The sequence below is a fragment of the Cololabis saira genome, chromosome 17 (assembly GCF_033807715.1).
Source record: "Cololabis saira isolate AMF1-May2022 chromosome 17, fColSai1.1, whole genome shotgun sequence".
NCBI lineage: Eukaryota > Metazoa > Chordata > Actinopteri > Beloniformes > Belonidae > Cololabis > Cololabis saira.
This window is the reverse complement of record NC_084603.1, coordinates 42453174-42480220: the sequence shown is the minus strand read 5'-3', so window position 1 is coordinate 42480220 and position 27047 is coordinate 42453174. Positions and strand designations below refer to the sequence as shown.

The 27047-nt window shown below is 44.8% G+C and overlaps 1 protein-coding gene across 3 annotated transcripts in view; it reads right to left on the bottom strand.

The window, feature by feature from the left end:
• The window catches only part of edaradd (EDAR-associated death domain), a 74527-nt gene that overhangs the window by 4293 nt on the left and 43187 nt on the right, over nucleotides 1–27047 (bottom strand). For all 3 annotated transcript variants that reach the window (XM_061746187.1, XM_061746185.1, XM_061746186.1), the window contains exons 3-5: nucleotides 13865–13929; nucleotides 13021–13072; nucleotides 3984–4057 (exon numbers count right to left, since the gene is read on the bottom strand). In XM_061746187.1, coding sequence (XP_061602171.1) covers nucleotides 3984–4057; nucleotides 13021–13072; nucleotides 13865–13929 — 191 coding nt within the window. The remainder of the gene's footprint in view (nucleotides 1–3983; nucleotides 4058–13020; nucleotides 13073–13864; nucleotides 13930–27047) is intronic.

Sequence of the window (27047 nt, the reverse complement as noted above, 5' to 3'; positions counted from 1 at the left end):
CAGTACACTGCCAATACCGCTGGGGAGCTGTTGACCTGGACTGGGGACACTGTGAGACGGTGGAAGGAATACTTGGAGGATCTCTTCAATCCCACCAACATGCCTTCCACAGAGGAAGCAGAGACTGTGGACTCGGAGACGTGCTCATCCATCACCCAAGCCGAGGTCACTGAGGTGGTTCGTAAGGTCCTCAGTGGCACCGGGGGTGGATGAGATTCGCCCTGAGTACCTCAAGTCTCTGGATGTTGTAGGGCTGTCTTGGTTGACACGCCTCTGCGACATTGCATGGAAGAAAGGGACGGGGCCACTGGAGTGGAAAACCGGGGTGGTGGTCCCTTTTTCTAAAAAGGGGGACCGGAGAGTGTGTTCCAACTATAGAGGGAATGTGCACGTCACAGATGCAACTTCACAGCGGGTTACACCCACTGAATGTCAGAAAGACTGAATGTCAGAAAGACTGAGTGGCAGCCTAAACTTTCAGTTTGAGCAACTGGAAAACATCTAAAATAGGAAAGAGCTGTTGTGCGATTGACTGTACTCAAGAAAGAAACGCAAGAAATCTCAGTTATCGTTTTACGGACTGCCAAAAAATAAGTTTAAGAAAGACAAATGGTTCGCTGCAATTCACAGAAACAACTGGATTCCAGACACCGAAACGTGGATTTGCGGTTCACATTTTGTATCAGGTAATGTTGGATTTTTGGGTAGCTAACGTTAAACGGTCAAATCATAAAGTTCGGTGTCCTCATCACTTTAATTTCTACAACAAATCCTGCCTTGAAGTCGGACCAAGCTTCAAGACTTTTGTAAGCCTTCAAGTAGAAATTAAGTACATATAACTGTACCAAATATTAATGTCCATGGACGACTGGTTCTTGGGGTAACTGTACCAAATATTAATGTCCATGGACCACTGGTTCTTGGTAACTGTACCAAATATTAATGTCCATGGACGACTGGTTCTTGGGGTAACTGTACCAAATATTAATGTCCATGGACCACTGGTTCTTGGTAACTGTACCAAATATTAATGTCATGGACCACTGGTTCTTGGTAACTGTACCAAATATTAATGTCCATGGACCACTGGTTCTTGGTAACTGTACCAAATATTAATGTCCATGGACCACTGGTTCTTGGTAACTGTACCAAATATTAATGTCCATGGACCACTGGTTCTTGGTAACTGTGCCAAATATTAATGTCCATGGACCACTGGTTCTTGGTAACTACCAAATATTAATGTCCATGGACCACTGGTTCTTGGTAACTGTACCAAATATTAATGTCCATGGACCACTGGTTCTTGGTAACTGTACCAAATATTAATGTCCATGGACCACTGGTTCTTGGTAACTGTACCAAATATTAATGTCCACGAACCACTGGTTCTTGGGGCAACTGTACGGGTCACTGTCAAGTCCAACTGCCTTAAATTTAAGCCGGTACTCAGCTGTTATTCCATCTTCTCCACTAGTTGCAGCTGTTTTTGCTGATGTTTTGCCACTCAGTGCAGTAAGGGGGCTGGTCCAGTGGGGAAGTGACCTCAATGCAGACCCTCTATAGGGGATCCGACTTCTCAGCCTCCCTGGGAAAGTCTCGCCAGGGTCCCATAGTTGAACCTCGGATTCTGGAGGAACAATGCGGATTTCGTCCCGGTCGTGGAACACTGGACCAGCTCTATACCCTCCGCAGGGTGCTCGAGGGTTCATGGGAATTTGCCCAACCAGTCTACATGTGCTTTGTGGATCTGGAGAAGGCATTTGACCGTGTCCCTCATGCCATTCTGTGGGGGGTCAGTGAGTCCAGGTCCAGGTCTGTGGGGGGCGCTCGGTGAGTATGGATTCCGGGGCCCTCTAAGGGCTGTCCGGTGTCTGTATGATCGGAGCAGGAGTCTGGTTTTCATTGCCGGCAGTAGGTCAGACTTATTTCCACACACACACACACACACACACACACACACACACACACACACACACACACACACACACACACACACACACACACACACACACACACACGGGTGCGTGCGCACACACACACACACGTGCGCGCACACACACACATGGGTGCGCACACACACACAGACATATACACACACGCGTGCACACACACACACACACACACACACACACACACACACACAGACATACACACACACACACACACACACACACACACACACACACACACACACACACACACACACACACACACACACACACACACACACACACACACACACACACACACACACACACACACACACACACACACACACACAGATAAAGCCCTGCAGTAAATGTGTGGTAATGTTGAATAATTCTGTTGGAAAGATGGAAAGATTACTATTGGTTAAAAGCGAAAACACGAATGAAGTCATACATGTACACACACACACGAGAGAGTTTCTGCTTGGACCCCTGAAACAAGTCGGTACAACCACGCTGTTACACCCTTCCCCTGCAGGGCTGGGTGGAGTCGGTGGAGGGTCTGGCTCCACCTGCTACAGACACATGGGGTTTCTGTGCTGGGTCTCTGAGCTCTTTTTACAAAAGAATGTCAGACATTTCATGAAGCCTTCAATATTGCGCCTTTTTGCTTTGTTAGAAAAAGGGGGTGTATCCTTTAATACCTACGGTAAACATTTGGTTGTGGCAGGTGTCTGTTTTCAGATATGTAAGTTATGCACTCATAGTGTGTCTGTGATGGGATGCTTTTCCACATCTCCTTTAGTGAAACAAGTCTCAACATAAACCAGAGCAGATCAAGGCCAGACGGAGAATCCTGAACCTTCCCCCGAGGAGAAGGAACAAACAGACACACTAGAGTTGTAAAAATCCAGTTTGAGTATCACACTTTTCCTTATACTCTATTTTCAACAAAGGTACCTTTTTTTTAGAAAACTGAAAGAAAGAGTGGTGTTAGCTCTTTTTCAGCCCTCTTTGTGTATGCTGTTATTACAAATGCTCACAAACGCACGGTGGAACAAAACCACATCCTGTGAATTAAAGAGTAATGACAGGCTGTGTTTCTGTGCCAGACCTGCATCACAGCAACTACAGAGTGTTGGGGGTTTAACCTGTGATATTGATCTATTGGATCATTTTGCCATTTTCTTATTTTAACAACAGACAACAAATACATACATACACACACACACACACACACACACACACACACACACATATATATATATATATACACTGTGTGTGTGTATATATATATATATATTATATATATACACACACATACATATATATATATATATATATATACATACATACATACATACATACACACACCATATATATATATATATATATATATATATATACATACATATATAATATATACACACACCATATATATATACACACACACACACACACACACACACACACACACACACACACACACACACACACACACACACACACACACACACACACACACACACACACACACACACACACACACATAAAGGATAATGCCCGACGAGTTGTACATTAACCGTCAGACGGTTTGCCTCCGTGAAGTCCATATATTTAGTTAATGTCACCTCGAAGGGCATTATCCCGCTTATACCGCGGTCACTTACCAAAAAACATAAATATTGTATTAATCAGTTATTCATTCAGTTATTCAGTTATATAACAGTTATGCTTTAATGTGTTTTCAGTTGAAATAATTAGTTTTATAACGAGCCACAGCTGACCGGCTGAGGGGACTTTAATCTCCCGCTGCTGCTTCCACCTGCCTGCGCCACCCCCCCCAAAATACCATATATATATAATATATGTAAAAGTCACATGTGACTACTAAAAATAGAAATGAAGAGATCTGAGGATAATAATGAAGTCAGTGTGAAGAACAACTGACTGTTATTCAGGAACAGCGTGGGTTTCCCTCAGTAAACCTGTGTCTTGCTGTAGAAGCTTCAATATAATCCAAGTGGATGCATGGAAGGATGTTACACTGACCTGTCGTATCCTGTCTTCTGAGGACGGACTCAGGTATCCAGAGGGCATGGAGATCTGCCGAAATGTCACAGCATCTGCCAGGAACACATCTGCGTTATCACCTTAACTTGAATGTAAACAAGACAAAGGAGATGATTGTGGACTTTTGGAGAGCTAGGACTCGGCAAAATAGTTTTTCTATCATGAGAGACGAACAGTCCCAAGAACAGAGCCAGCACTCTTGATCAACTTGTTCAGTTTCTTTAAGTCACTGGTTCTGATTGCTGCTCGCCAACAGACGACTGCAGAAGTGATTCAACTCTCCACACCAGACTTATAGAAGATATTTAACATCTTCCTGCAAACACTGAAGGACCTTAGCTTCCTCTAGAAGTAAAGTCTGCTCTACCCTTTCTTCTCCACAGCATCAGAGTTGTCTCCAGTTTGTCAACCAGGTGAACACCGAGGTATTTATACCCCTGTACCATTTCCACTAAACAATGACTCCTTGAAAAGACTTAAATGAAATCCCTACTGCAACAATACATTTGTTCTCAGGGATAAATACAGTGTTTTTGAATTTGGTTTGCTATCACTCGGGCATGCATTGTCCAAGAGACCTCAGATTTCATGTGTATGATCAATACTGCTCTGAACAGATTCTCATAATTGCTCAAACTCATAGCGCCACCATGTGGTGAAAGGAAGTTCATTGCTTTAGATTTGGATGTGCCATTCCCCTCAGAATGACATGTCAAATATTTTGAAAAAATCCATTAAAAGCTGATGATGTCATCATCAACAATCAGCACAATCAGATGAAGACTGAAAAGGCAAGCACGAGGCCGTCAGTCTGAAACTAAAGCTGCATCAATATTGGATTATGCACAGGGCTGCACATAAGTGGGCCGCCAGAGCGCATGCGCCGTCAAAATCCACAGTGCGCTGTCAATCTTGTGCTGCGAAGCGCTTTTGCGTACCAACAGCTGGGGCTCATATTATTGGTTGTGGCCAGACCAGAATACTAATATTGAAAAATCTATTGGGAGAGCTTTTCCCCAGAACTACCACTCAAAGTTGGTACTGGGCTGGCCAATCACAGCGCGTCCGTTGCTGCGGTGGGTTGCGCAGGGAGAGAGGTAAGGATCAGTTTTACTGAACAAACCCCGACACGTCTCGTCAAAATGTCCAAGAAGCAAGCGCCATTAAGTAATTATTTTGGCGTTCCACCACCACCAACTACAAAGAGACGCCAAACTGAACCACTACCCGTGGATAGAAACAGAAAACAGAAAACCGTACGTTCGCATTCCCGCGTATCCTACCCCGTAAGCTCTGCGTTGGTGCAACGCGGAACCATAAATCAGCCAGCGTCCGTCACTGCGTGCAGCAGTTTCCTGCAGCAGCAAGACTCTGCTCTGATTATGGCTCAAAGTTTATGAAAACCCCAAATAAAAAATAAATTAGAGAATATTTTATGAAATCAATAAACAATTCCATCATCAAAATTATAACAAATAAAGGTTTAACATATCTTGCTTTGCATGTAATAAGACTAGGTAATATATTAGTTTCACCTTTTAAGTTGGATTATTGAAATAGATTAACTTTTACACCATATTCTAGTTGAATTATTGAAATAAATTAACTTTTACACCATATTCTAGTTGAATTATTGAAATAAATTAACTTTTACACCATATTCTAGTTGAATTATTGAAATAAATTAACTTTTACACCATTTTCTAGTTGAATTATTGAAATAAATTAACTTTTACATCATATTCTAGTTGAATTATTGAAATAAATTAACTTTGTAAAGGACCATATTGAGCCATTCATCTTTATAAGTGAATAAATATCGTTATGCCTATAACTTATTCCTGCATCCCTCTTTTATCGATCCGGCGAGACGGGTCACCGCGTTTTTGGAGGCCCAAGTCACATATCCAGGGGCTCCTCTGAGCACCAGACCAAAATAATTATGTGCAGCCCTGATTATGCAACAGAACAATGATCAGATTCACACCAGCAATTCTATATCAGAATTACTAAACATAAAAGCATCCAGACCAGACCTCAACCTGATGCTGTGGTGAGACCTAAACAGAGCTGTGCAGAAGTGAATATCCAAAATATCAAAATTCCTCCACAACCATGTGAGAAACTGATTGTGTCTGCCATTTCAGCTCTACAGTGGACGGTTGATGTTCACGGAAAAAGGATTCAGGATGTGGAGGAGTCCCTAACTGACCCCTGTGACCAGCTCACGGTGGCTCGGCTAACGAAAGAAAACGCGTCCATAAAGAAGCAGCTTGATTACCTGGGGCCTCATTTAAAATGGACTGCGTAGGAGTCATACTAAAAGTGCACGTACACTCAAAAGCCGAAAATGCCGGGCGCAAAAAAAAATCCGGATCAATAAAACCATGTGCACGCAGATTTGCAGGCAACGTTCCTTTATGAATCACAGCCCAGCTGGAAGGCTGCGTAGCTGAATCCGCCTCATATTCCACCCTCTACTACTACTACTAGGTCGTCCTCAGACGAGCCGTCCATCGTTGTCTCCAGTCATCCCGATTCTCCATACAACTTTCCAGTTCGCTGGTACTCTGGGCCCCGGCATCCTTCTTGAGTATGTCCACATATGTTGGTGTAGGACGTCCTCTTGACCGGCGCCCGCGTGTTGGCTCCCACAGCACCAGCTTGCTGGCTACACGCCCATAAATGCATATGGATGAGCCTACTGAGCATGCGCAGTGGCTTCCTGCAGCCTGTTAGGCGTCAGAATGAATGAGAGGTAGCAGCCACCGTGACACTGACTTTCACGGAGACCTAGATGTTGTAGATGATGTGGAGGACAGGAAAACCACATTATTTGGTGGTCACAGTAAAAGTTAGAATAAGCATATAAATAGTATACAATAAAATAAAGCGAGTGAGTGGCAGCACGCCGTTGCTGCGCTAAACGCCGTGAGTTCCCCGGCGCAACAGGGGGACACACGTCCCCCTGTCTTTTCAAAATCATGTTTTTTGCACTTTTTACAGTTTAAAAACTAACGGTAGGCTCAGCCTTAAATTGCAAATTATCAAGACACTGTATGAAAGCGATACGAAAACGGCCCCGCAGCCCCGCTTCACCCCCCGCTCCCACTCCTCCCCTCCCGTCTCCCCTCAGAGCTGCTCAGGGCGGGTTTATGGTTCTGCATCACACCAACGCAGAGCCTACGGCGTAGGTGCGCGTCGCCGCGTACCCTACGCCGTAGGCTCTGCGTCGTTTTAACGCGGGACCCTAATTTAGGCACCATACACCCGCACGTAAAGGTTTCACGCGCGCGTAAAACTCATATATATGAAAAAATCTGAGTCCCTTTAGGGGCTCCGTGGGGCTCCCTAAACGCAGCCCCTCATTTGTTCTGTCCTAAAGCGGTGGGTGAAGAAGAGGCTGCCGCTCCAGCAGCACCAGAGTCCTGACTGACTGAGCTTCACACACAGAGGGACACGATTTTATTTTATTTTATTATTTTATTATTTTAAGGCTGATATATGTTGTGATATGTGATGACATTATTAAGAGTATGACATGAATCTGGCTTCATTTCACCACCTCAAACCCTGCGTCGCCAGTTCCCCGTGTCTTAAGTAAATTCTTACGGGAGGGTCCGAGTTGCCGTAAAGATAAGCAGATTTTTCGGTTAGTTTTTTCTTTTTAGATCCTTGGCTTTGCGTAGATGGCGGCTTCCGCAACTTTCAGGCGCTTTTTCTGCGCAAGCAAGCTTTATAGATGAGGCCCCTGAGCAGTTACACACGAAGAGAGAATATCCGCATAATTGGCCTGCGGCCTGTGGAGATGCCTAAACTGCTGAATTTGTGTGTAACCTCCTTCGTGAAGTTTTTGGCCACAACGAGTCCATGGAACCGCTGCACCCAAACCACCAGCTGACGCCAAGCCCAGACCACTTCTGGTTCGGATGCACAGCTACAGAGTATTGAATTGGTGTTGCGTCTCGCCTATTTTCTACCGGAATAGATGTTCTGCTGTCCTAATGCTGGAATAGTCTCTGTTAAATAAAATTGTTCTTCCGTAAAGCCAAACATATTTTCCTGTGATTTAAGAGCCTTAATACATTGTCTTTTAATTATTTTACTTGTTCTCACAGACAGACACTTGCTCTTATTGTCACATCCATCATTTAAATACATCAGTGTTTGTGTGTGATTCCTCCCCAGCAGCATAAAACACACTGACCACAGACTGATAAACATCTGCAGCATCGTACTACAGATAAATAGAGCTGGATCATAAAATATTTAACTGAAAACCATAATTTATCATTGTCCAATGTAAGAGAATATTAATAAATCGCTTACATTAATCTCATGTAGCTACACAAGAGTTGCATTGCACCAGATTACATTTCAGTTACTAATTCATCCGTAACCCATGAAGCGAAGTTTTCCCTCCCCCCAAAATAACACAGAAAAGCTTATCTAATTACGCGTTTAGTTGTCATCCAGCCATTCAATACACGTAACTGACATTGATGTATTCACAGTGATTTAATATCAGTTGTAAATGTACCTGTGTACGGTTTATTTTAATATTTACCGTTCAAAAGTGATCTCACTGAGATTCTAAGGATCTAAGGATCCTCGGGGCCGGCTTCGGGGGATTAAGGATCCTCGGGGCCGGCTTCGGGGGGCTAAGGATCCTCGGGGCCGGCTTCGGGGGATTAAGCATCCTCGGGGCCGGCTTCGGGGGGCTAAGGATCCTCGGGCTGGCTTCGGGGGATTAAGGATCCTCGGGGCCGGCTTCGGGGGACCAAGGATCCTCGGGGCCGGCTTCGGGGGGCTAAGGATCCTCGGGGCCAGCTTTGGGGGATTAAGGATCCTCGGGGCCAGCTTCGGGGGACCAAGGATCCTCGGAGCCGGCTTCGGGGGATTAAGGATCCTCGGAGCCGGCTTCGGGGGATTAAGGATCCTCGGGGCCGGCTTCGGGGGACCAAGGATCCTCGGGGCCGGCTTCGGGGGGCTAAGGATCCTCGGGGCCGTCTTTGGGGGATTAAGGATCCTCGGGGCCAGCTTCGGGGGACCAAGGATCCTCGGGGGCGGCTTCGGGGGATTAAGGGTCCTCGGGGCCAGTTTAGGGGGGCTAAGGATCCTCGGGGCCGGCTTCGGGGGATTAAGGATCCTCGGGGCCGGCTTCGGGGGATTAAGGATCCTCGGGGCCGGCTTCGGGGGACCAAGGATCCTCGGGGCCGGCTTCGGGGGACACCGGGTCCTCGGCGCTGGCTGGGGGGGACACCGAGTCCTCCGCGCTGGCTGAGGGGGACACCGGGTCCTCGGCGCTGGCTGAGGGGGACACCGGGTCTTTGGCGCTGGCTGGGGGGGAACCCGGGTCCTCGGCGCTGGCTGGGGGGGAACCCGGGTCCTCGGCGCTGGCTGGGGGGGTCCGGGACCATCACAGGAGCAGGAACAGGGACTGATGCGCCAGGAACCACCGCCGGAACAGGAGACGATGCGTCCGGGACCACCGCCGAGACAGGAACCAGCTGGGGCTGGCGCCGACCTCGTCCCCCCAGGACTCAAACACACCCGGGCCCCCCTGGAGCCAGGCGTGTTCCCCAGAAGGGGGCCTCCTCCTCCTCGACCCGGCGCATCTTCTTCTCCGCCTCGCGGCAGAAGAACTCAAGGAGGGTGAGGTACTTTCCTACTGGGTCCATATTGGCTGGTCCGTTCTGTCACAGAGTGGTTTGTTGAGGACCCAAACGCAGGAGAGCAGGAGGAAGGAGTTGGAAAAAACTAAAATATATTTGCAAAAGCAAAATCAAAACCAAAAACGCTGCTGAGCAGGATCAAAAGGCAGACCAAAAACATGAATCCGAAAACTTGACGAGGAGAACATGGAGGGAGGAAACAGTACGGACCAGCGAGGAGCAGGGAAAGACAAGACTAGATATAACAGGATAACGAGACACAGGGGCAGACAATCAGGGCAGATGGAAACAGGAGGGTCAAGACAGAACTGAAACTGGGGGAAATGTCAAACCCTGACACAAGGTATTGTTATTTCGGACCATTCGCCACTCAAACTTAAGCTCGATTTACAGGAAAGACCCCCAAATAGGTCATGGCGCTTTAATCCTCTTCTCCTCTCCAACCCAGAGTTTGTCACCTATGTTTCAAACCAAATTGACACATTTTTCTTGACTAATCCATAGGCTGATACCTCCCCATCTATCCACCGGGAAGCTTTGAAGGCTTTTCTATGGGGACGATTCATTTCTTATACACCCCATGTGAATAAGCTTTGCAAAAGTAGAACCTCTGACCTCACATCCTCCATTCCTCATCTACATCACAATATGCAATGAATCCTATTCCCGAACTCCTTAAAGATAAGAGTTCGATCTCTTAACATCTCAGCGCGCAGAGGAGTCACTGCTTAAGTCCCGCCATAAATTGTATGAGCACAGCACGAGACTTTTAGCCCACCAGCATCGTCAAAACGCCATAAAAACCATAAAACCTGTTTCCGGCTCTATCACAAGCTCCAAGCTTCAAAAAATAATACTCAAGTCTTTATACTTCTGAATCTACGTTTGACCCAACCCACTTTGCTGATTTTTTCAATAATTTGAAAATTGCCAAAATAAGTCCTGAGGCCCTTTTAGGCCCTTTTGTTCCTTGAAGAAACGATCACCCCTGAATTTATAAAAAAATCTTTTGGTTCTATGCAAAGCGGGAAGGCTGCAGGGGCAGATGGCTTTCCAGCCGACTTTTATAAGTCACTATTTTAGACAAAATAGTACCCCTTTTGCATGCAATGTATACCAAATCCTTTCAAGCAAAAACTCTTCCTCCGAATTTATAACACGCCACCATTTCGCCCCTCTGGAAAAAAGACAAGGATCCCCAGAACTGCTCTTCTTTTCAACCTATAAGCCCCCTTAATCAAGATTTTAAGATTCTGGCTAAAGCCCTAGGTCTCCTTTGGAGAAGATTCTTCCCTCGATAATTTCTAATGATCAGACTGGTTTTATCCGTGGGAGACAGTCATTCTGTAATGTACGACGTCTGCTCAATATTTTGCATATACTCCTTCCCAAACTCCCGGTGCTGAAGCCGTAATTTCACTAGACGCAGAAAAGGCTTTTGATCACATCGAATGAGATTATCTTTTCTTTGCTTTAGAGAAATTCGGTTTTGGTCAAAATGTAATTTCTTGGATCAGGCTTTTATATGCATCACCCACGGCTTCTGTACTTACTAATTATCAGGTGTCTGACCATTTCCATCTGGGTAGAGGCACAATATTCCGGTTACTGAAACATTCCACATGACTGTTGTGTGCTGCTGACGCCCCCCCCCCCCACCTCTGGTCATCCCGCTGCTGCTTCCACCTGCCTGCTGTGTGCTGTCGACGTCCCTGACTCCCCCAGTCTGGCCTTCGGCAGGAGGGTCCCCCCTTATGAGCCTGGTCCTGCTCAAGGTTTCTTCCCTCCTAAAGGGGAGTTTTTCCTTGCCACTGTTTGGCTTAAGGCTTTTCTCCCACTAAGGGAGTTTTTACCTGCCATTGTTTATATAATAATTGCTCGGGGGTTTATGTTTATGTTTATGTTCATGTTCATGTTCTGGATCTCTGGAAAGCGTCTAGAGACAACATCTGTTGTATTAGACGCTATATAAATAAAATTGAATTGAATTGAATTGAAACATTCAGAATATTCCGTTTACATGGTAATTAATCATTTGGGATATCTGGATCAAACCAGCGATGCACGGAGAACATCACGACGCAATTCCCATCATTTCTGCTTCTTCTTCCTGTATCCAAATTCAAAACAAATGCTGCTTCGCGCAACTTTTCGCTCACCTTCTTGTAAATCTTCTATCCCGGTACTTTCTACCGTCTACAAATGCAGAAATGTTCATATCCTTCATTACATTTATGAAGTGATTAGTCTCCTCCTGGTCTTGGTTTCTCTGTGTTTATAAGAACGTCCTGGACTCAAAAGACCAGGATTCCTTGTGAACAGAGCATGTGCAGAAAACAAATTCCTGTTCCGTTTGATGGGGGTATTCCGTTTGGCGTTTACATGACCCAATATTCGGGTTTTAAAAGGAGTAACCCAGGGCTCATATTGGGGTTTTTAAAAACCTGAATATGAGCAAATTCGGGTTATTCAAAGAGGTTATTGGTGTTTACATGGCCGTGCAAATTCGGGTTATTGCCAATATTCGGGTTTTAAAAGGGTTATTGATGCATGGAAACGTAGTGACTGTTATGGTTGTTAACCTGTGTTCCTTGTTCTTAGCAGGTGTTACTGATCTGTTGTTGTTGCCGTTCTCTCCCCTTTCTTGTCCTCTCAAACTCTAACCCTCACCGTTCCTGAGCCCGGCTCTGCCGGAGGTTTGTGTTTGTGTTTCTGTTAAAGGGTCACCTGGTGCTTGCTCAGAAACGGGGATTGGATCAAAGAAAAATTTTGATGTAACCTGTTGGTTTCCTTAGCAAAGCAATCATAGTTATTGTTGTTTTATTGGCCTTGTATTAATTGGACTACTTTGAAACAGGTTGACCTGTGTTGTCATGATTTGGCACTATATACAGGACTGTCTCAGAAAATTAGAATATTGTGATAAAGTTCTTTATTTTCTGTAATGCAATAAAAAAAAATCTAAAATGTCATACATTCTGGATTCATTACAAATCAACTGAAATATTGCAAGCCTTTTATTATTTTAATATTGCTGATTATGGTTTACAGTTTAAGATTAAGATTCCCAGAATATTCAAATTTTTTGAGATAAGATATTTGATTTTTCTTAAGCTGTAAGCCATGATCAGCAATATTAAAATAATAAAAGGCTTGCAATGTTTCAGTTGATTTGTAATGAATCCAGAATGTATGACTTTTATGTTTTTGTAATTGCATTACAGAAAATCACAATATCCTAATTTTTTGAGACAGTCCTGTAAATAAAACTAAACTGAATTGACAAAAGTGGTGCACACATGTTTATAAAATGAGCTGTAGAATAAAGACACCTTATTTACCGTGAGGATCTGTGACTTGCACTGGATAATTGTCCTTCAAGGATGGGAGAGGCTGTGGGAGAGACAACGGCAAAGATGATGTTAGGTTAATGTCAGATTTATTCATAAAAGCACATTTAAAAATAACCGAGTTTGACCAACATGCTGTACAGATACAAATACATAACAATAAAACACCTACAAACAGCATGAGAAAAATACTTTTAAATGAACTTCATTAAAAGCCAGTGAGAAAAGAGAAAAGAGAAATTTAAAAGCCCCCGGGCTCGTGGACATGTGTGAAGTTGTTCCACAGCTTTGGAGCAGCTGCTGCAACAGCACGCTCTCCTCTGGTTTTTAGCCTGCACCTAAAGAAGGAACTGATCAGCAGACTGACCTTTAACAATTCTGAACTTTTAAAACAAGTAATACAAATAAAAAAATTCTATCCCAAAAGGAACTGGAAGCCAATATAGAGAGGAGAAAACAGGAGGAGGAGAGTTAAAGAAAGATACCAGAGAAAGACACGCTTGTCGGCTTTCTAATCCTCATGTTAAAGCTTTATATTCTGTGTGTTCATGAAACCAAGTCCAAAAGTGAGGAAGAAAATGACACTCTTGTGTACGAACACAGAAAAGTGCCTGCTGTAACTTGCTCTTGAATGAGCTCCTGGGTGCAAGTAATCACAGCATGTTGTGTTCAGTTACGGTAGATTTCTTAACAGATTACTGTGACTGTGCAAGGCTTTCTCGCCAAGAACAATGACAAATCAACACCAAACAAACTGGACGGATGGGAAGTCAAGGCAGAGAGACATTTAAACACACAAATGGCTGCAGAAAAGAATAAAGAAAGGGTTTCTCACAATGTCCTCCAGGGGAACGGTGGTGTCTGTGTCCTCTACAGGCTCGGAGAAGCTTCTGTCTGTTCCTAAGGAAAAGGAACAGGAAGATTAATAAATGCTAATGATGTAGTCTCTATTTATTTCAACAATTCCCTGCAAAATGACAGAGTATCAACAGAATACATGTTTAGAAAAGCAATTTCCTGGAGACAAGGAGCATGATAAGGTTCTTTAAAAGGTATTGTGACATGAAAAACAAATTTTTCTTGATTTTTATGTGTTTTGTTGGGTGTCTTGACATCAATTACACCCAAAAAACAACTTTTAACATTCAGTGTATTGTGTGCTTTCTGGGATTTTCCGCATAACAATGCAAAAACGGCTCATCTGGTTTGGTGGCGGATCGTTACGTAACGCCCCGCTAAATCACCGCCCCCTCCACCCAGCTCCCTGTCTCCTCTCCTCTCCAGCGCACCATAAACGCTGATTTATGGTTCCGCGTTACACCGACGCAGAGCCTACGGCGTAGGGTTACGCGGCGACGCACACCATACGCTGAACCCTACGGCGTAGGCTCTGCGTCGATTTAACGTGGAACCATAAATCAGGCTTAACACGGAGCTGTTTAGAGCCTCTTTTGTTCTAATCACCGGAGGAAAACTGCTAAAAAGACCCGCGGCCACTGACTGGACTTAGATAAGGGGACAGTGCTGCTCACATGCCTTTATTTTTATGATTGTTTGCTGTGGTTCGCCCTGCTGCTTTTCCATGCATGCTTCGCCTGTCGCTCCCGGCTTAACACTCCGACGCCGCTGTGAGCGTATGGCTGGAGGAGGAGGAGGTTTGGAGGAGGAGCGGCGCAATGATTGACAGGAAAGGGGTAAAAGGAAGCGTTTTTCACGGCGCAAAAAAACACTGTCATAAAAAGCCAGGAATGGAGTACTAAAGTGAAGTTTTTCTTGTTACACTCTTTTAGACACATTTGAGGGATGTTGGCCAAGACTTTTAATAGTGTTAAAAGCATGTTAAAAATGATGTCACAATACCTTTAAGTGTTGTCTATACCAACAATGAGGAACTGAACAACAGTCATCTAAATGAAATTAATGGCCTTTAGAAAGGCTTTGACTATCATTTTAAGCATTAAAGTCTTGCCAAATAAAGTATGACGTTTGCCTTACAATTATACATAAAACATAAAACCTCTTAGAAAAACATGAACCTTCTCAAAAACAATCAAAACACTGTTCAGCACAAACAAGAAAACTCAAACCCAGTGCTCTTGGTGCTTAAAGGTGTATTTTCCAGCAGGACCAGGAGCTAAGAGCCAGCACAAAGGCAGCGTTTCAGCCTCAGAAAGTACCTGGATGGGCCAGTATGGGTCTTCATCCCTCTACGTCACTGTAAGGCCATCGTACCCAAAGGGTAGCTCTGGCCTACTGGGGTTACAAGGCCGGGATAAAGACGTTTGTTTGTGTATGACACTGGTATTAGGACTAGGTGGACGGATATGTGTCCTACACACAGCTTTCCAGCACAGATGTGCTGTGTGTTAGTATCAGACACCTCTCCTCTCCTGTAGGGGTCGTCTCTCTTTTTGAAGCACGATTTTAACTTAGGTATAGAGAGAATGCGCATGACGTCACAGATGCGACTTCACAACAGCGGGTTACTGAGTGTCAGAAAGACTGAGTGGCAGAAAGACTGAGGGCAGAAAGACTGAGTGTCAGAAAGACTGAGTGTCAGAAAGACTGAGTGGTAGAAAGACTGAGTGGCAGAAAGACTGAGTGGTAGAAAGACTGAGTGTCAGAAAGACTGAGTGTCAGCGTAAACTTTCAGTTTGAGCAACTGGAAAACATCTTAAATGGGAAAGAGCTGTTGTGCGATCGACTGTACTCATAGATTTAGCAAGAAATCGGAGTTATGGTTTTACAGACTGCTGAAAAATAAGCTTAAGAAAGACAAATGGATCGCTGCGATTCACAGAAACAACTGGATTCCAGGCACCGAAACGTGGATTTGTGGTTCCCATTTTGTATCAGGTAATGTTGGATTTTTGGGTAGCTAACGTTAAACGGTCAAATCATAAAGTTCGGTGTCCTCATCACTTTAATTTCTACAACAAATCCTGCCTTGAAGTCGGACCAAGCGTCAAGACTTTTGTAAGCCTTCAAGCTTTGCTTCGTGTATTTCCCCGGCGTAGAAATTAAGTACATATAAATATCAGGAAACTGGATTCGTGGCCAAATATTAATGTCCATGGACCACTGGTTCTTGGTAACTGTACCAAATATTAATGTCCATGGACCACTGGTTCTTGGTAACTGTACCAAATATTATAGTCCATGGACCACTGGTTCTTGGTAACTGTACCAAATATTAATGTCCATGGACCACTGGTTCTTGGTAACTGTACCAAATATTAATGTCCATGGACCACTGGTTCTTGGTAACTGTACCAAATATTAATGTCCATGGACAACTGGTTCTTGGGGTAACTGTACCAAATATTAATGTCATGGACCACTGGTTCTTGGGGTAACTGTACCAAATATTAATGTCTATGGACCACTGGTATTTGGTAACTGTACCAAATATTAATGTCCATGGACCACTGGTTCTTGGTAACTGTACCAAATATTAATGTCTATGGACCACTGGTTCTTGGTAACTGTACCAAATATTAATGTCCATGGAACACTGGTTCTTGGTAACTGTACCAAATATTAATGTCCATGGACCACTGGTTCTTGGTAACTGTACCAAATATTAATGTCCATGGACCACTGGTTCTTGGTAACTGTACCAAATATTAATGTCCATGGACCACTGGTTCTTGGGGTAACTGGCAGATCTGCCGTCACAGACGCCGTCGCTGACGTCACCTCCCAAAAATTGTAACTACGCGTGGACGTGACGCAGACCAAACGCAGACGAGAGGGCTGTGATTGGTTCGCTTGGTAGCAACGCATTTCCGGTTTCCGGTTTGAAGCAGTCGTGAACTTTCAGCGCTCTTTTCTTCGTGTATGTGTGATTTTCGTTTTGTTTTGGTTTTTTTCACAATAGTTGTCCTTATCTCTTTGATTCACTCTGACCGGAAAAGTCGGATAAACCATTCAGGAAAAGATCTGAGAGAGACACATCTGAGAGTACCCCCCGCGACCTAGTGCTTGCGGGGGGTACTGCACCGCGGAGAAATGGAGTGACGGAGAAGTCCTAAGGTTCACGACGGCGTCACGGTGACGGCGTAGGCACGGCGTCGATTTGACGCAGAACCATAATTCCGGCTTAAAGGGGCGTGGTCCAGTGGGAAAATGACGTCAATGCATCCCCTCTATAGTAAATGCAGAAAGATATGAAACTGAATGGAGATGAAGCTGGGGGCAGGAAAGTGCGAGAATTAAAAACCAGGTCAGACTTGTCTGAAATCTATGAGAAATCTGATTGTATATCTCTACACTTTTCGATTCCATTATCAGTGCTTTGAGGTGGTTAAATTGCACATAGCAAATCAACAACGAGACATGATATAAGACATTTATTTTGACATGCAGCAATAGTGTCGGACTCAGGTTTGTGCAGGCGCATCGTAGATGAACTGCAGATCCTGCTTAAACCTGCTGACGTGTTTCATTACTGACGTGACGTTGTGCTCTTTTTGTTATTTAACGCAGTTAAATTAAGGTAAAAAAAAACCTGTGTAGGCCTATTCGTCTCTCAATGAAACTATGTCTAGATTTCATAAAGGAATCAATAAGGAATTGGATCAATATGGCAAGGTGGAGGCTGGAAAATTTGGCTGTGATTTAAATGTGTGACATCACAATACTGCTGCCCCCGCGACCCGGGAACGGATAAGCGGAAGAAAGATGGATGGATGGACATCACAATACAGGGGAAATCTGAACCAGTCTGAACGGAGGAAACAGCCCAAAGACAAGTGTTTTCATCCATCTGACAGCAGCAGAATGATCCACACTGCTGCAGCAGCTAACCATTAAAACACTGACTTATTGAAGCTGAGAATCCTACTGCATCGTCCGTATCACATCATCAACTAAGAATGACTTCCCTGATGGAAATCACACTCAAATGCATTCATGTGTGTTTGAGTGACACAGACCACAACTGGGTTCACTAAGGTCAAATTGGACCAGCTATACCCCACATAAGTCAGTGTGGGGGTGATTCACAGATAAACGCTGCTAGGGAACATTTACTGGATTGATAAGGTCTCGACGAGAACACGTGTAGGTAGATTCATGTCCGGCCAGCGCACGTTTGGTGCACACCAATGATGACAAAATGGTGCTCAAATTTTATCATTTTCTATTTCAGATTTTCAGAATTTAAATGGAGATATCCATCTACTGATCTTTTTTATTTAGGGTCACATGGTATGCTGGAGGATCTAGAAACTGTGTTAGTATTTGCTGTCCGAGCAGATTTACCGTGCACATTTATCATGATCTTAACTGTCACTTGTCACAGTGACAGCAGGTTTCTAATTTTGGAATCTCAACATTTTCAAATCAAAGGTAGGAAGTGTCAGACAGAAAATGTACTTCCTCAATCCCACGTCATCACGCCCCCTGCAGATCTGCCCACAGTAGCAGGAAATATTGACACGTTTAAAACCCCACCAGCACCATGATTGACGGCAATGTGTTTTCTGGAGATTTTAAGTGATTCAGTGGTTCAGATAAGAAACACCCCAAATAAGAAAGAAAAAAACATATGGAAAAATCCTACCAAAAACAAAAACGAGTAATTCTTGCTTTTACTTTGACTTCTACTCTTGTGAACTGGATTTAATTTCTTGATACATTTGTTTTATTTCAGGCCTGGTTACTAACTCCCCTGCATCAAGAGCTGTCATTTATCAAAATGATATTTATTTCTTTATGTTATGTTGCTGCTGCCCAATAACTTCCCAATCCTGGTATCAATAAAATACACCTCATCTTATCACCACATGGGAATAGGAATACTTTGGGAAACCTTTGTTAAGTACTTCAATGATGCCATGAGGCATCTGGGCTCGGAATTAATTATTCCGAATTAAATAATTCAGAATTAAACTATTTTCCTTTGAGTTTACATGGAAATAGTAATTCTGAATTGAGGTTTACATGGAAAACACGTTTGATGGTCTCTCTCCAATTCCTCTCCAGGTCTGGGGGTTGGGAAGGTTCTGATTGGATAGGGGGGGGACCGGAAGTTAAACTACCGGAAGAAAAACTAACCTAGCCGCTACAACTTTGAAAAGCTCACAATTTGGATGTTTCCTGTTTCCATCTGTTCTTTTAATTATTTCTATTCATTAAATAAATGGTCTCTGCTCTTGACCAGCGTTTACTGCTGCTGCATCTTTAAACTTTGTTAGGAAAACCAGCCCAGCGCGGAATATAAGATCATGGAGACAGACGGGTGAGGGAACGAGCAGAAAGAAAGACCGGGATTAATTTAAAGAGGAACGAGTGTTTACATGATCAGAATTATTCTATTCGGATTTAAAATTGGAATAAACCAGCCACAATTAAAGAGGAATTAAACTTCCCATGTAAAAGCACTCACTCAACGCTTCTGACCAATGAGGGAAAAGATCATTAAGACTTATCAACAACAAGTCCAAAATGAGGAGGGTCCACAATATTTTAGCAAAACACCCACACACAGACATATTTGTTAGTACCCTTCTATTGAGAAAACAAACCAACAAACATAATGGTCACTGAATTAAACTTGAAACTGAGTAATAAGTATTAATAGAAAATAGTCAAAGTATGAATTTACCTATGAAAATCAGTCATTAGACAACACATGTGTTCAGCTGTGCACGCTGCCTTCAAGACCACATCTTCTCCAGAGATATCCATGTGTTTCTCAAACAGGACGATAAAAATCCACATTCTGCACACATTACAAAGTACTGGATGAACAAGACGAGGTTGTGTGTACCAGACTGGCCTGCCTGCAAGACGAGGTTGTGGGTACCAGACTGGCCTGCCTGCAAGACGAGGTTGTGGGTACCAGACCGGCCTGCCTGCAGTCCTGACCTCTGATCAATGATGTGCAGAACTTTGAAGCCAAAAACACAACAACATCCCAGAAGCCGTGCGGTTGCACTGGGAGATGTTTTCACAAGTAAAGGGACAAAATAACCACTGAAATCCTTCAGAAACCGGGTCTCCTCGGTGCTACAACACCTTTTAGGTGATGTGGGAAAACAATTTTGCAACGTAGCAAACGCTTTACTATTGCACCTTTTTTCAAAGTAGTTTTTGCAGACATGAAATTTAAGAATAGATGTACATTTAAAAATGAAATAAAGCTGATGAGAAAAGAAAGATATTTAATTATGTCTGCAAAGATTCATGATGCCTTCATGTTCCTTTCTTTTTCTTCCGTCTTTGTGGGAGAAATCTCAATAAAGAGTGGTAGAGCTCAGAGGACGGACCAAGTCCAGAAGCGGATATTGGTCTACAAGTAGGTTTCCTGTACATGTCAGCGCAGACGGACTGGCTAGCATATCAATTAGCCAACACATTAATTCATGTAATCTGAAAAGCGGTGTATGATGGTGATCTGGGGCCGGATTCACCAATATGTTCTTAAGAACCATCTTAAGAAATGTCTTAAGATCTAAAATTAAGAAGTTCATAAGAAAGTTTTTCAGTGCAATTCCTCAATATTTTCTTAAGAACCGTCTTAAGAACTGTCATTTCTTATTTTTCCTACTTAAGAACTTCTTAAAATATGTCATTGCATTGCACGCACCAACAAACAACATTTATAGCCTACAGGTAGTTTGGTCTTAACCGTCAGTCACTCACTAAACATGGAGAAGGAGAAAAAGAGATGCAGGAACTTTTCAAGGTTATGGTGGATGAGATTAATGTGCGAAAAAAAAATATTATTGGGGAAAATTAATAATAATTAACTACCACGCTAACTAACATGCTAACAAACAGTTAACAGGCTCTTTGTGTAATTAATTACAAAGTATATCCTCAAACTATGACCTACTAGTCTAAACTTGTCTAAAATGTGTTGAAAAAGTTGATATTAGAGTCTTACCTTTTCACAGAAGACATTTTATTCTTAAGTTTTTTCTTAAGAAGAAAGTTGAGAAATACTTAGGAACTTTTTTGGATAATACGACTTCTTCTCTTTTTTCTTCTTAAGACTGAACTTAAGAAAAAAATGACACTTAAGAAGATTTTTTTTCTTAAGAATGTTTTGTGAATCCGACCCCAGGATGTTTTGCGATGTTATAAGTGACTTAGTTGATGCTGTTGATGAAGTGACAGCTCTGAAGAGGAAGACCCTGAAAGTGACTATAAAAGAAAGTCATAGACTACTTACAAAAAATGTACAAAATAAGAAACATTTAGATTAACCAGAGGAAACATGGAAACTGAAGAAGAAGAGGCCTTCACCAAACACAGCAACTCAGTGGAGACACACCAAGGTCACTAGAGAGGTGGTGGGGGAGGACGGATGGAGCTTTTCCACCAGTACCTACTCAGCCCGACTCGCCCCGGTTTTGTGCTTCTCCACTAGGGGTGGAGGCGTGTCGAGTAGGTACTTTCCTGTAACTATTCTGCCGGGGTTCTAAGCGGCTGAGTCGGCTGTATCTGACATCATCACACTACAGGCCACCGATTGGTCGGGGGGTTGGAGTCAGACGTCTGAGTCAGGAGGAGGAAATCAGAGAAAGAGACTCTGACGGATTCTGGTTCATTTTATTCCACCAGCAACGGCAGCAAAAGTCTGTTTATGAACTCTGAGGTGCAGATGTTCATAAACCTGGTGCTGAGGAGAGAATTAAAAAGGGATCTAGACGGAGATAAGGAACGACCAGATCTACCAGGAGCTCTGTCTCTTCATAGCTGCTCACGGCTCCAGCTGACTTTTCAGCAGCACAGAGACAAAAAAGATCCAGCAGCACATCTATCATCTCCTCCAGGTTCTACATCTTTAGTGTTGTTGTCTTCTTCGTTTAGAAACACAATCAAATACGTCACAGCAGCTTCTCCAACCTCCTACTGCTGATCTGGGTGTTGAAAAGAAACGAGGGGAAGGCGAGTGGAGTCGTGCTGAGTAGGTACTAGTGGAAAAGTCTCAACACTCATGTATACTGGGAACTAATCCCTGCTGTTTGACTCACACTCTACAGCGCTGAGCTGGACCGTCCCCACCAAGTCAGAGAGAAACCAAACATCAAGATTATACTTTATATGTACCAATGTTGAAGTCCTTTGTCAAGTCAGTGAAAAGAATGATCTGGAAACAAAACCCACAGAGAAGAAAAACAGGCACAAAAAGGTTGTGTTCCTTGTGCAGCTGGAGTGTCTAATAATCATGACGACACCACCCTCAGAAACAAAAGCTATATAAATGAGAATCTGCATCAGGTGGATGAGTTTGTTATTCATCAATTACTCATTTACACACTGGGTAGTGTAGGAAGTTTAAAGAGCATGTGTAAATATGGGAGGAGGAATAGCTTCGGTAAGTCAGATGTATTAAAACACTAATTGTTAAATAGTCTCCATTTACACAGTGCTGAGGGCTGATTTATGCACCCATTGTTTTGCCTGTTAACACGCCAGGAATTGGCTGATGCCGATTATTTCAAAATGGGCCAATAACTGCCCCATTAGACAGGTCGACCATTGGTATTTAGAACTTTTGTTTTTAAAAATAAAACCCAGATGAACATGTCATCGTGGTCGGAGCAAAAGAATCTACTCCACCCACTAATCCCCGACAGTGGAGGGACGTGGAGGTGTTAGTGAAACACACACACACACACACACACACACACACACACACACACACACACACACACACACACACACACACACACACACACACACACACACACACACACACACACACACACACACACACACACACACACACGTCCCTTCTGGGGAATCTGACTGCATCAATGGAAACATCTGAAACAGCTGGACCTCCTCTACAAACCAACAGAGAACGTTGGTGCGAGTCTGAGTCATCAGCCACCAATAAGTAAAAAACATGGTTTGCACAGGTTGTCCATTAATCACCCGGGCTGATGAACACACTTACACTTAGGACTGTCTCAGAAAATTTGAATATTATGATAAAGTTCTTTATTTTCTGTAATGCAATTAAAAAAACAAAAATGTCATACATTCTGGATTCATTACAAATCAACTGAAATATTGCAAGCCTTTTATTATTTTAATATTGCTGATTATGGCTTACAGGTTAAGATTAAGATTCCCAGAATATTTTAATTTTTTGAGATAGGATATTTGAGTTTTCTTAAGCTGTAAGCCCTGATGAGGTCCAGTAGAACCATACTGGTTCTACTGGACCTCAGTGCTGCTTTTGACACTGTTGATCATGGCATTTTACTGCACAGGTTAGAGCATGTTGTTGGGATTAAAGGGACAGCTCTACGTTGGTTTAAATCATATCTATCTGACAGGTTCCAGTTTGTTCATGTACATGAGGTTTCTTCAGAACAGTCAAGGGTCTGTTATGGTGTTCCGCAGGGTTCAGTGCTAGGGCCAATCTTGTTCAGTTTATACATGCAGCCGTTGGGAAGTATAATCCAGAATCACGGCATACACTTTCATTGTTATGCTGATGATACGCAGCTCTATTTGTCTATGAAGCCGGATGAAACAGAACCGTTAGTTAAACTTCAGGCATGTCTTAGGGACATCAAGGACTGGATGTCCAGAAATTTCCTGCTTCTAAATTCAGATAAAACAGAGGTTATCATTGTAGCAAGGCTAGGCTACGGGGCCCGACCGACAGGACAGAGAGGACACGGAGTTTCAGTGCAGAACTGTTTTATTTACCACACGTGCACAAACACAGCACCAGACAGCTCAGCAGCTCCAGCAGCAGCCCCCGAGACCTCTTGCTGCTCTGCAGCTTATGAAGGCAGGCAGGGTGGAGAGGTTGATTGGGGCCACCTGTGCCCCAATCAACCTGAGTGGCTGCAGCTCCTCCACCCTGCCACACACCCCCATCGCCAACCTCAGGCCGGGGTCCATCCGGCCGAGCCAACTCCCCCCGCCCCCCTCGGAGCGGGAGAGGAAGCCAGGAACCGCAGACTGCGCCTCCGGGCCTTCCCGGTTCGGCTGACCGCTGGGGCCGGTCGGGAGGTCGTCCTCGGCGACGGGCCGACCACAGAACCCGGTCGGGAGGCCGCCCTCGGCGTAACCGCCGAGAACGCCGCTCTCGGGACCAGGCCCAGGGTGGCCTCGGGCCAGACGGCATCCGTGGCCGGTGTGTGTCCAGGACCACCCCCTCCCCGACGCAGCACTGCTCCGGCCGCTGGTCCGTCTCCTCCCCGATGCAGCACTGCTCCAGCAGCTGGTCTGTCTCCGCCTCGCCGACCTCAGTCTCAGCCTCTGACGCCTCCGGGACCGCATCCTCCGGGACCGCATCCTCCGGGACCGCATCCTCCGGGACCGCATCCTCCGGGACCGCATCCTCCGGGACCGCATCCTCCGGGACCGCATCCTCAGTGACCGCATCCTCAGGGACCGCATTCTCAGGGACCGCATCCTCCGGGACCGCATCCTCAGGGACCGCATTCTCAGGGACCGCATTCTCAGGGACCGCATCCTCCGGGACCGCCGTGGCGAACCTCAGACGTGGCGCTGGAGTGGGTCGCTCCGCTGGTCCCGCAGCCTCTGCCTCGCGGCCTGCCGGCTGCGGCGCCAGCAGCGCTTCCAGCGCCGCGAGCTGCCGCTCACCCTGGCCCTGAAGCACGGCTGCCAGGTCGGCCATTGCTCGGGCCAGTGCCTCCAGGGCCCGCTCCGTGCCTCCCTTCTCCATCCCGTCGGGCCCCACGTTGGGCGCCAGTGTAGCAAGGCTAGGCTACGGGGCCCGACCGACAGGACAGAGAGGACACAGAGTTTCAGTGCAGAACTGTTTTATTTACCACACGTGCACAAACACAGCACCAGACAGCTCAGCAGCTCCAGCAGCAGCCCCCGAGACCTCTTGCTGCTCTGCAGCTTATGAAGGCAGGCAGGGTGGAGAGGTTGATTGGGGCCACCTGTGCCCCAATCAACCTGAGTGGCTGCAGCTCCTCCACCCTGCCACAATCATTAACTGCAACTGTGAGAAACCTTGGTGTTATTTTCGATCAGGATTTGTCGTTTAAACCATATGTCAATCAGGTTTGTAAAATAGCCTTTTCCATCTCCGTAATATTGCAAAGATTAGGAAAATCCTCTCGCAGAGTGATGCATAAAAACTAGTTCATGCGTTTGTATCTTCTAGACTAGATTACTGTAATGTGTTGTTAGCAGGATGTCCAAGTAATTTGCTGAATAGGCTCCAGCTGATCCAGAATGTAGCAGCACGAGTACTGACAGGAATTAGCAGGAGAGACCACGTCTCTCCAGTGTTAGCGTCGCTCCATTGGTTACCCGTAAAATTCAGAATCCAATTTAAAATGTTATTACTTGCGTATAAAGCCCAAAACGGCTTAGCTCTGCATTATTTGCAAGACCTGATAGTGCCTTATGTTCCTGTCAGAGCTCTCCGTTCTCAGAGTGCAGGTTTACTCGTAGTTCCTAGAGTATCTAAATGTAGATTTGGAGGGCGGGCGTTCTGCTATCAGGCACCACTACTATGGAACCAACTTCCAATCTGGGTTAAGGAGGCTGACACCACCTCCACCTTTAAAACTAAACTTAAAACATTTCTGTTTAGTAAAGCCTATAGTTAGTGTTTAGTAAACCTCTAGCTGGTGCTGGTAAATCTCTAGGTAGTGTAAACTTTAGTGTGTCAGAGTCGCTCCTGTAGTTTCTTGTACTGGCCCCCCCTTCTCCTCCCTTTTCTCTCTTTTGTCCATGTTGCAGCATCCTTTGCCGGACACCGGAACCTGCAGGTGGTCGTGGGTGGCTTGTAGCTTGCATTACGGAGCACAAGTCTTTCCCTGACCCTGCACCCCAACCTGGGACTTGCTGATTGGGCCGGAGCTTCGGGAGCTGCGTGCTGGCCTGCGGTCCCCACCCCTGGTCATCCCGTTGCTGGCCCCCCCTTCTCCTCCCTTTTCTCTCTTTTGTCCTGCAGGTGGTCGTGGGTGGCTTGTAGCTTGCATTACGGAGCACAAGTCTTTCCCTGACCCTGCACCCCAACCTGGGACTTGCTGATTGGGCCGGAGATTCGGGAGCTGCGTGCTGGCCTGCGGTCCCCACCCCTGGTCATCCCGTTGCTGGCCCCCCCTTCTCCTCCCTTTTCTCTCTTTTGTCCTGCAGGTGGTCGTGGGTGGCTTGTAGCTTGCATTACGGAGCACAAGTCTTTCCCTGACCCTGCACCCCAACCTGGGACTTGCTGATTGGGCCGGAGCTTCGGGAGCTGCGTGCTGGCCTGCGGTCCCCACCCCTGGTCATCCCGTTGCTGCTTCCACCTGCCTGCTGTGCTGTTGCCGTCCCTGACCCACCAGTCTGGCCCTCGGCAGGAGGGTCCCCCCTTATGAGCCTGGTCCTGCTCAAGGTTTCTTCCCTCCTAAAGGGGAGTTTTTCCTTGCCACTGTTTGGCTTAAGGTTTTTCTCCCACTAGGGGAGTTTTTACCTGCCATTGTTTATGTAATAACTGCTCGGGGGTCATGTTCTGGGTGTGGGTCTCTGGAAAGCGTCTAGAGACAACTCTGTTGTATTAGACGCTATATAAATAAAATTGAATTGAATTGAATCAGCAATATTAAAATAATAAAAGGCTTGCAATATTTCAGTTGATTTGTAATGAATCCAGAATTTTTGACATTTTTGTTTTTGTAATTGCATTACAGAAAATCATAATATTCTAATTTTCTGAGACAGTCCTGTATCTCAGGTCAGGTACATTTTTTTTGAAACACTTAATGTTAGGAACAGTTTGCTAGTTGATTAAAATCTCCATGTTCTATATGTTTATTTTGAGTTAATGTTACTTCAATATGCAAACCCACCACAAACTAACTTCACTTTGCACTGTTGTCTAGCATTTCCTTTCATAGTGCAGCAAGCATTAGTGCTCACAGCTCTGCACCCAGTTATCAAGTGTAAGTCAAACCCCAGATCAGTTGAGCGTTGTTTCTTTTTCTCTGGGAATGCAGGAACATGTAACTGCACGTCCTGGATAAAGTTCAAGGCATGAAATATAAACCGCATCATAATTCATTGCTTAGGGGCCA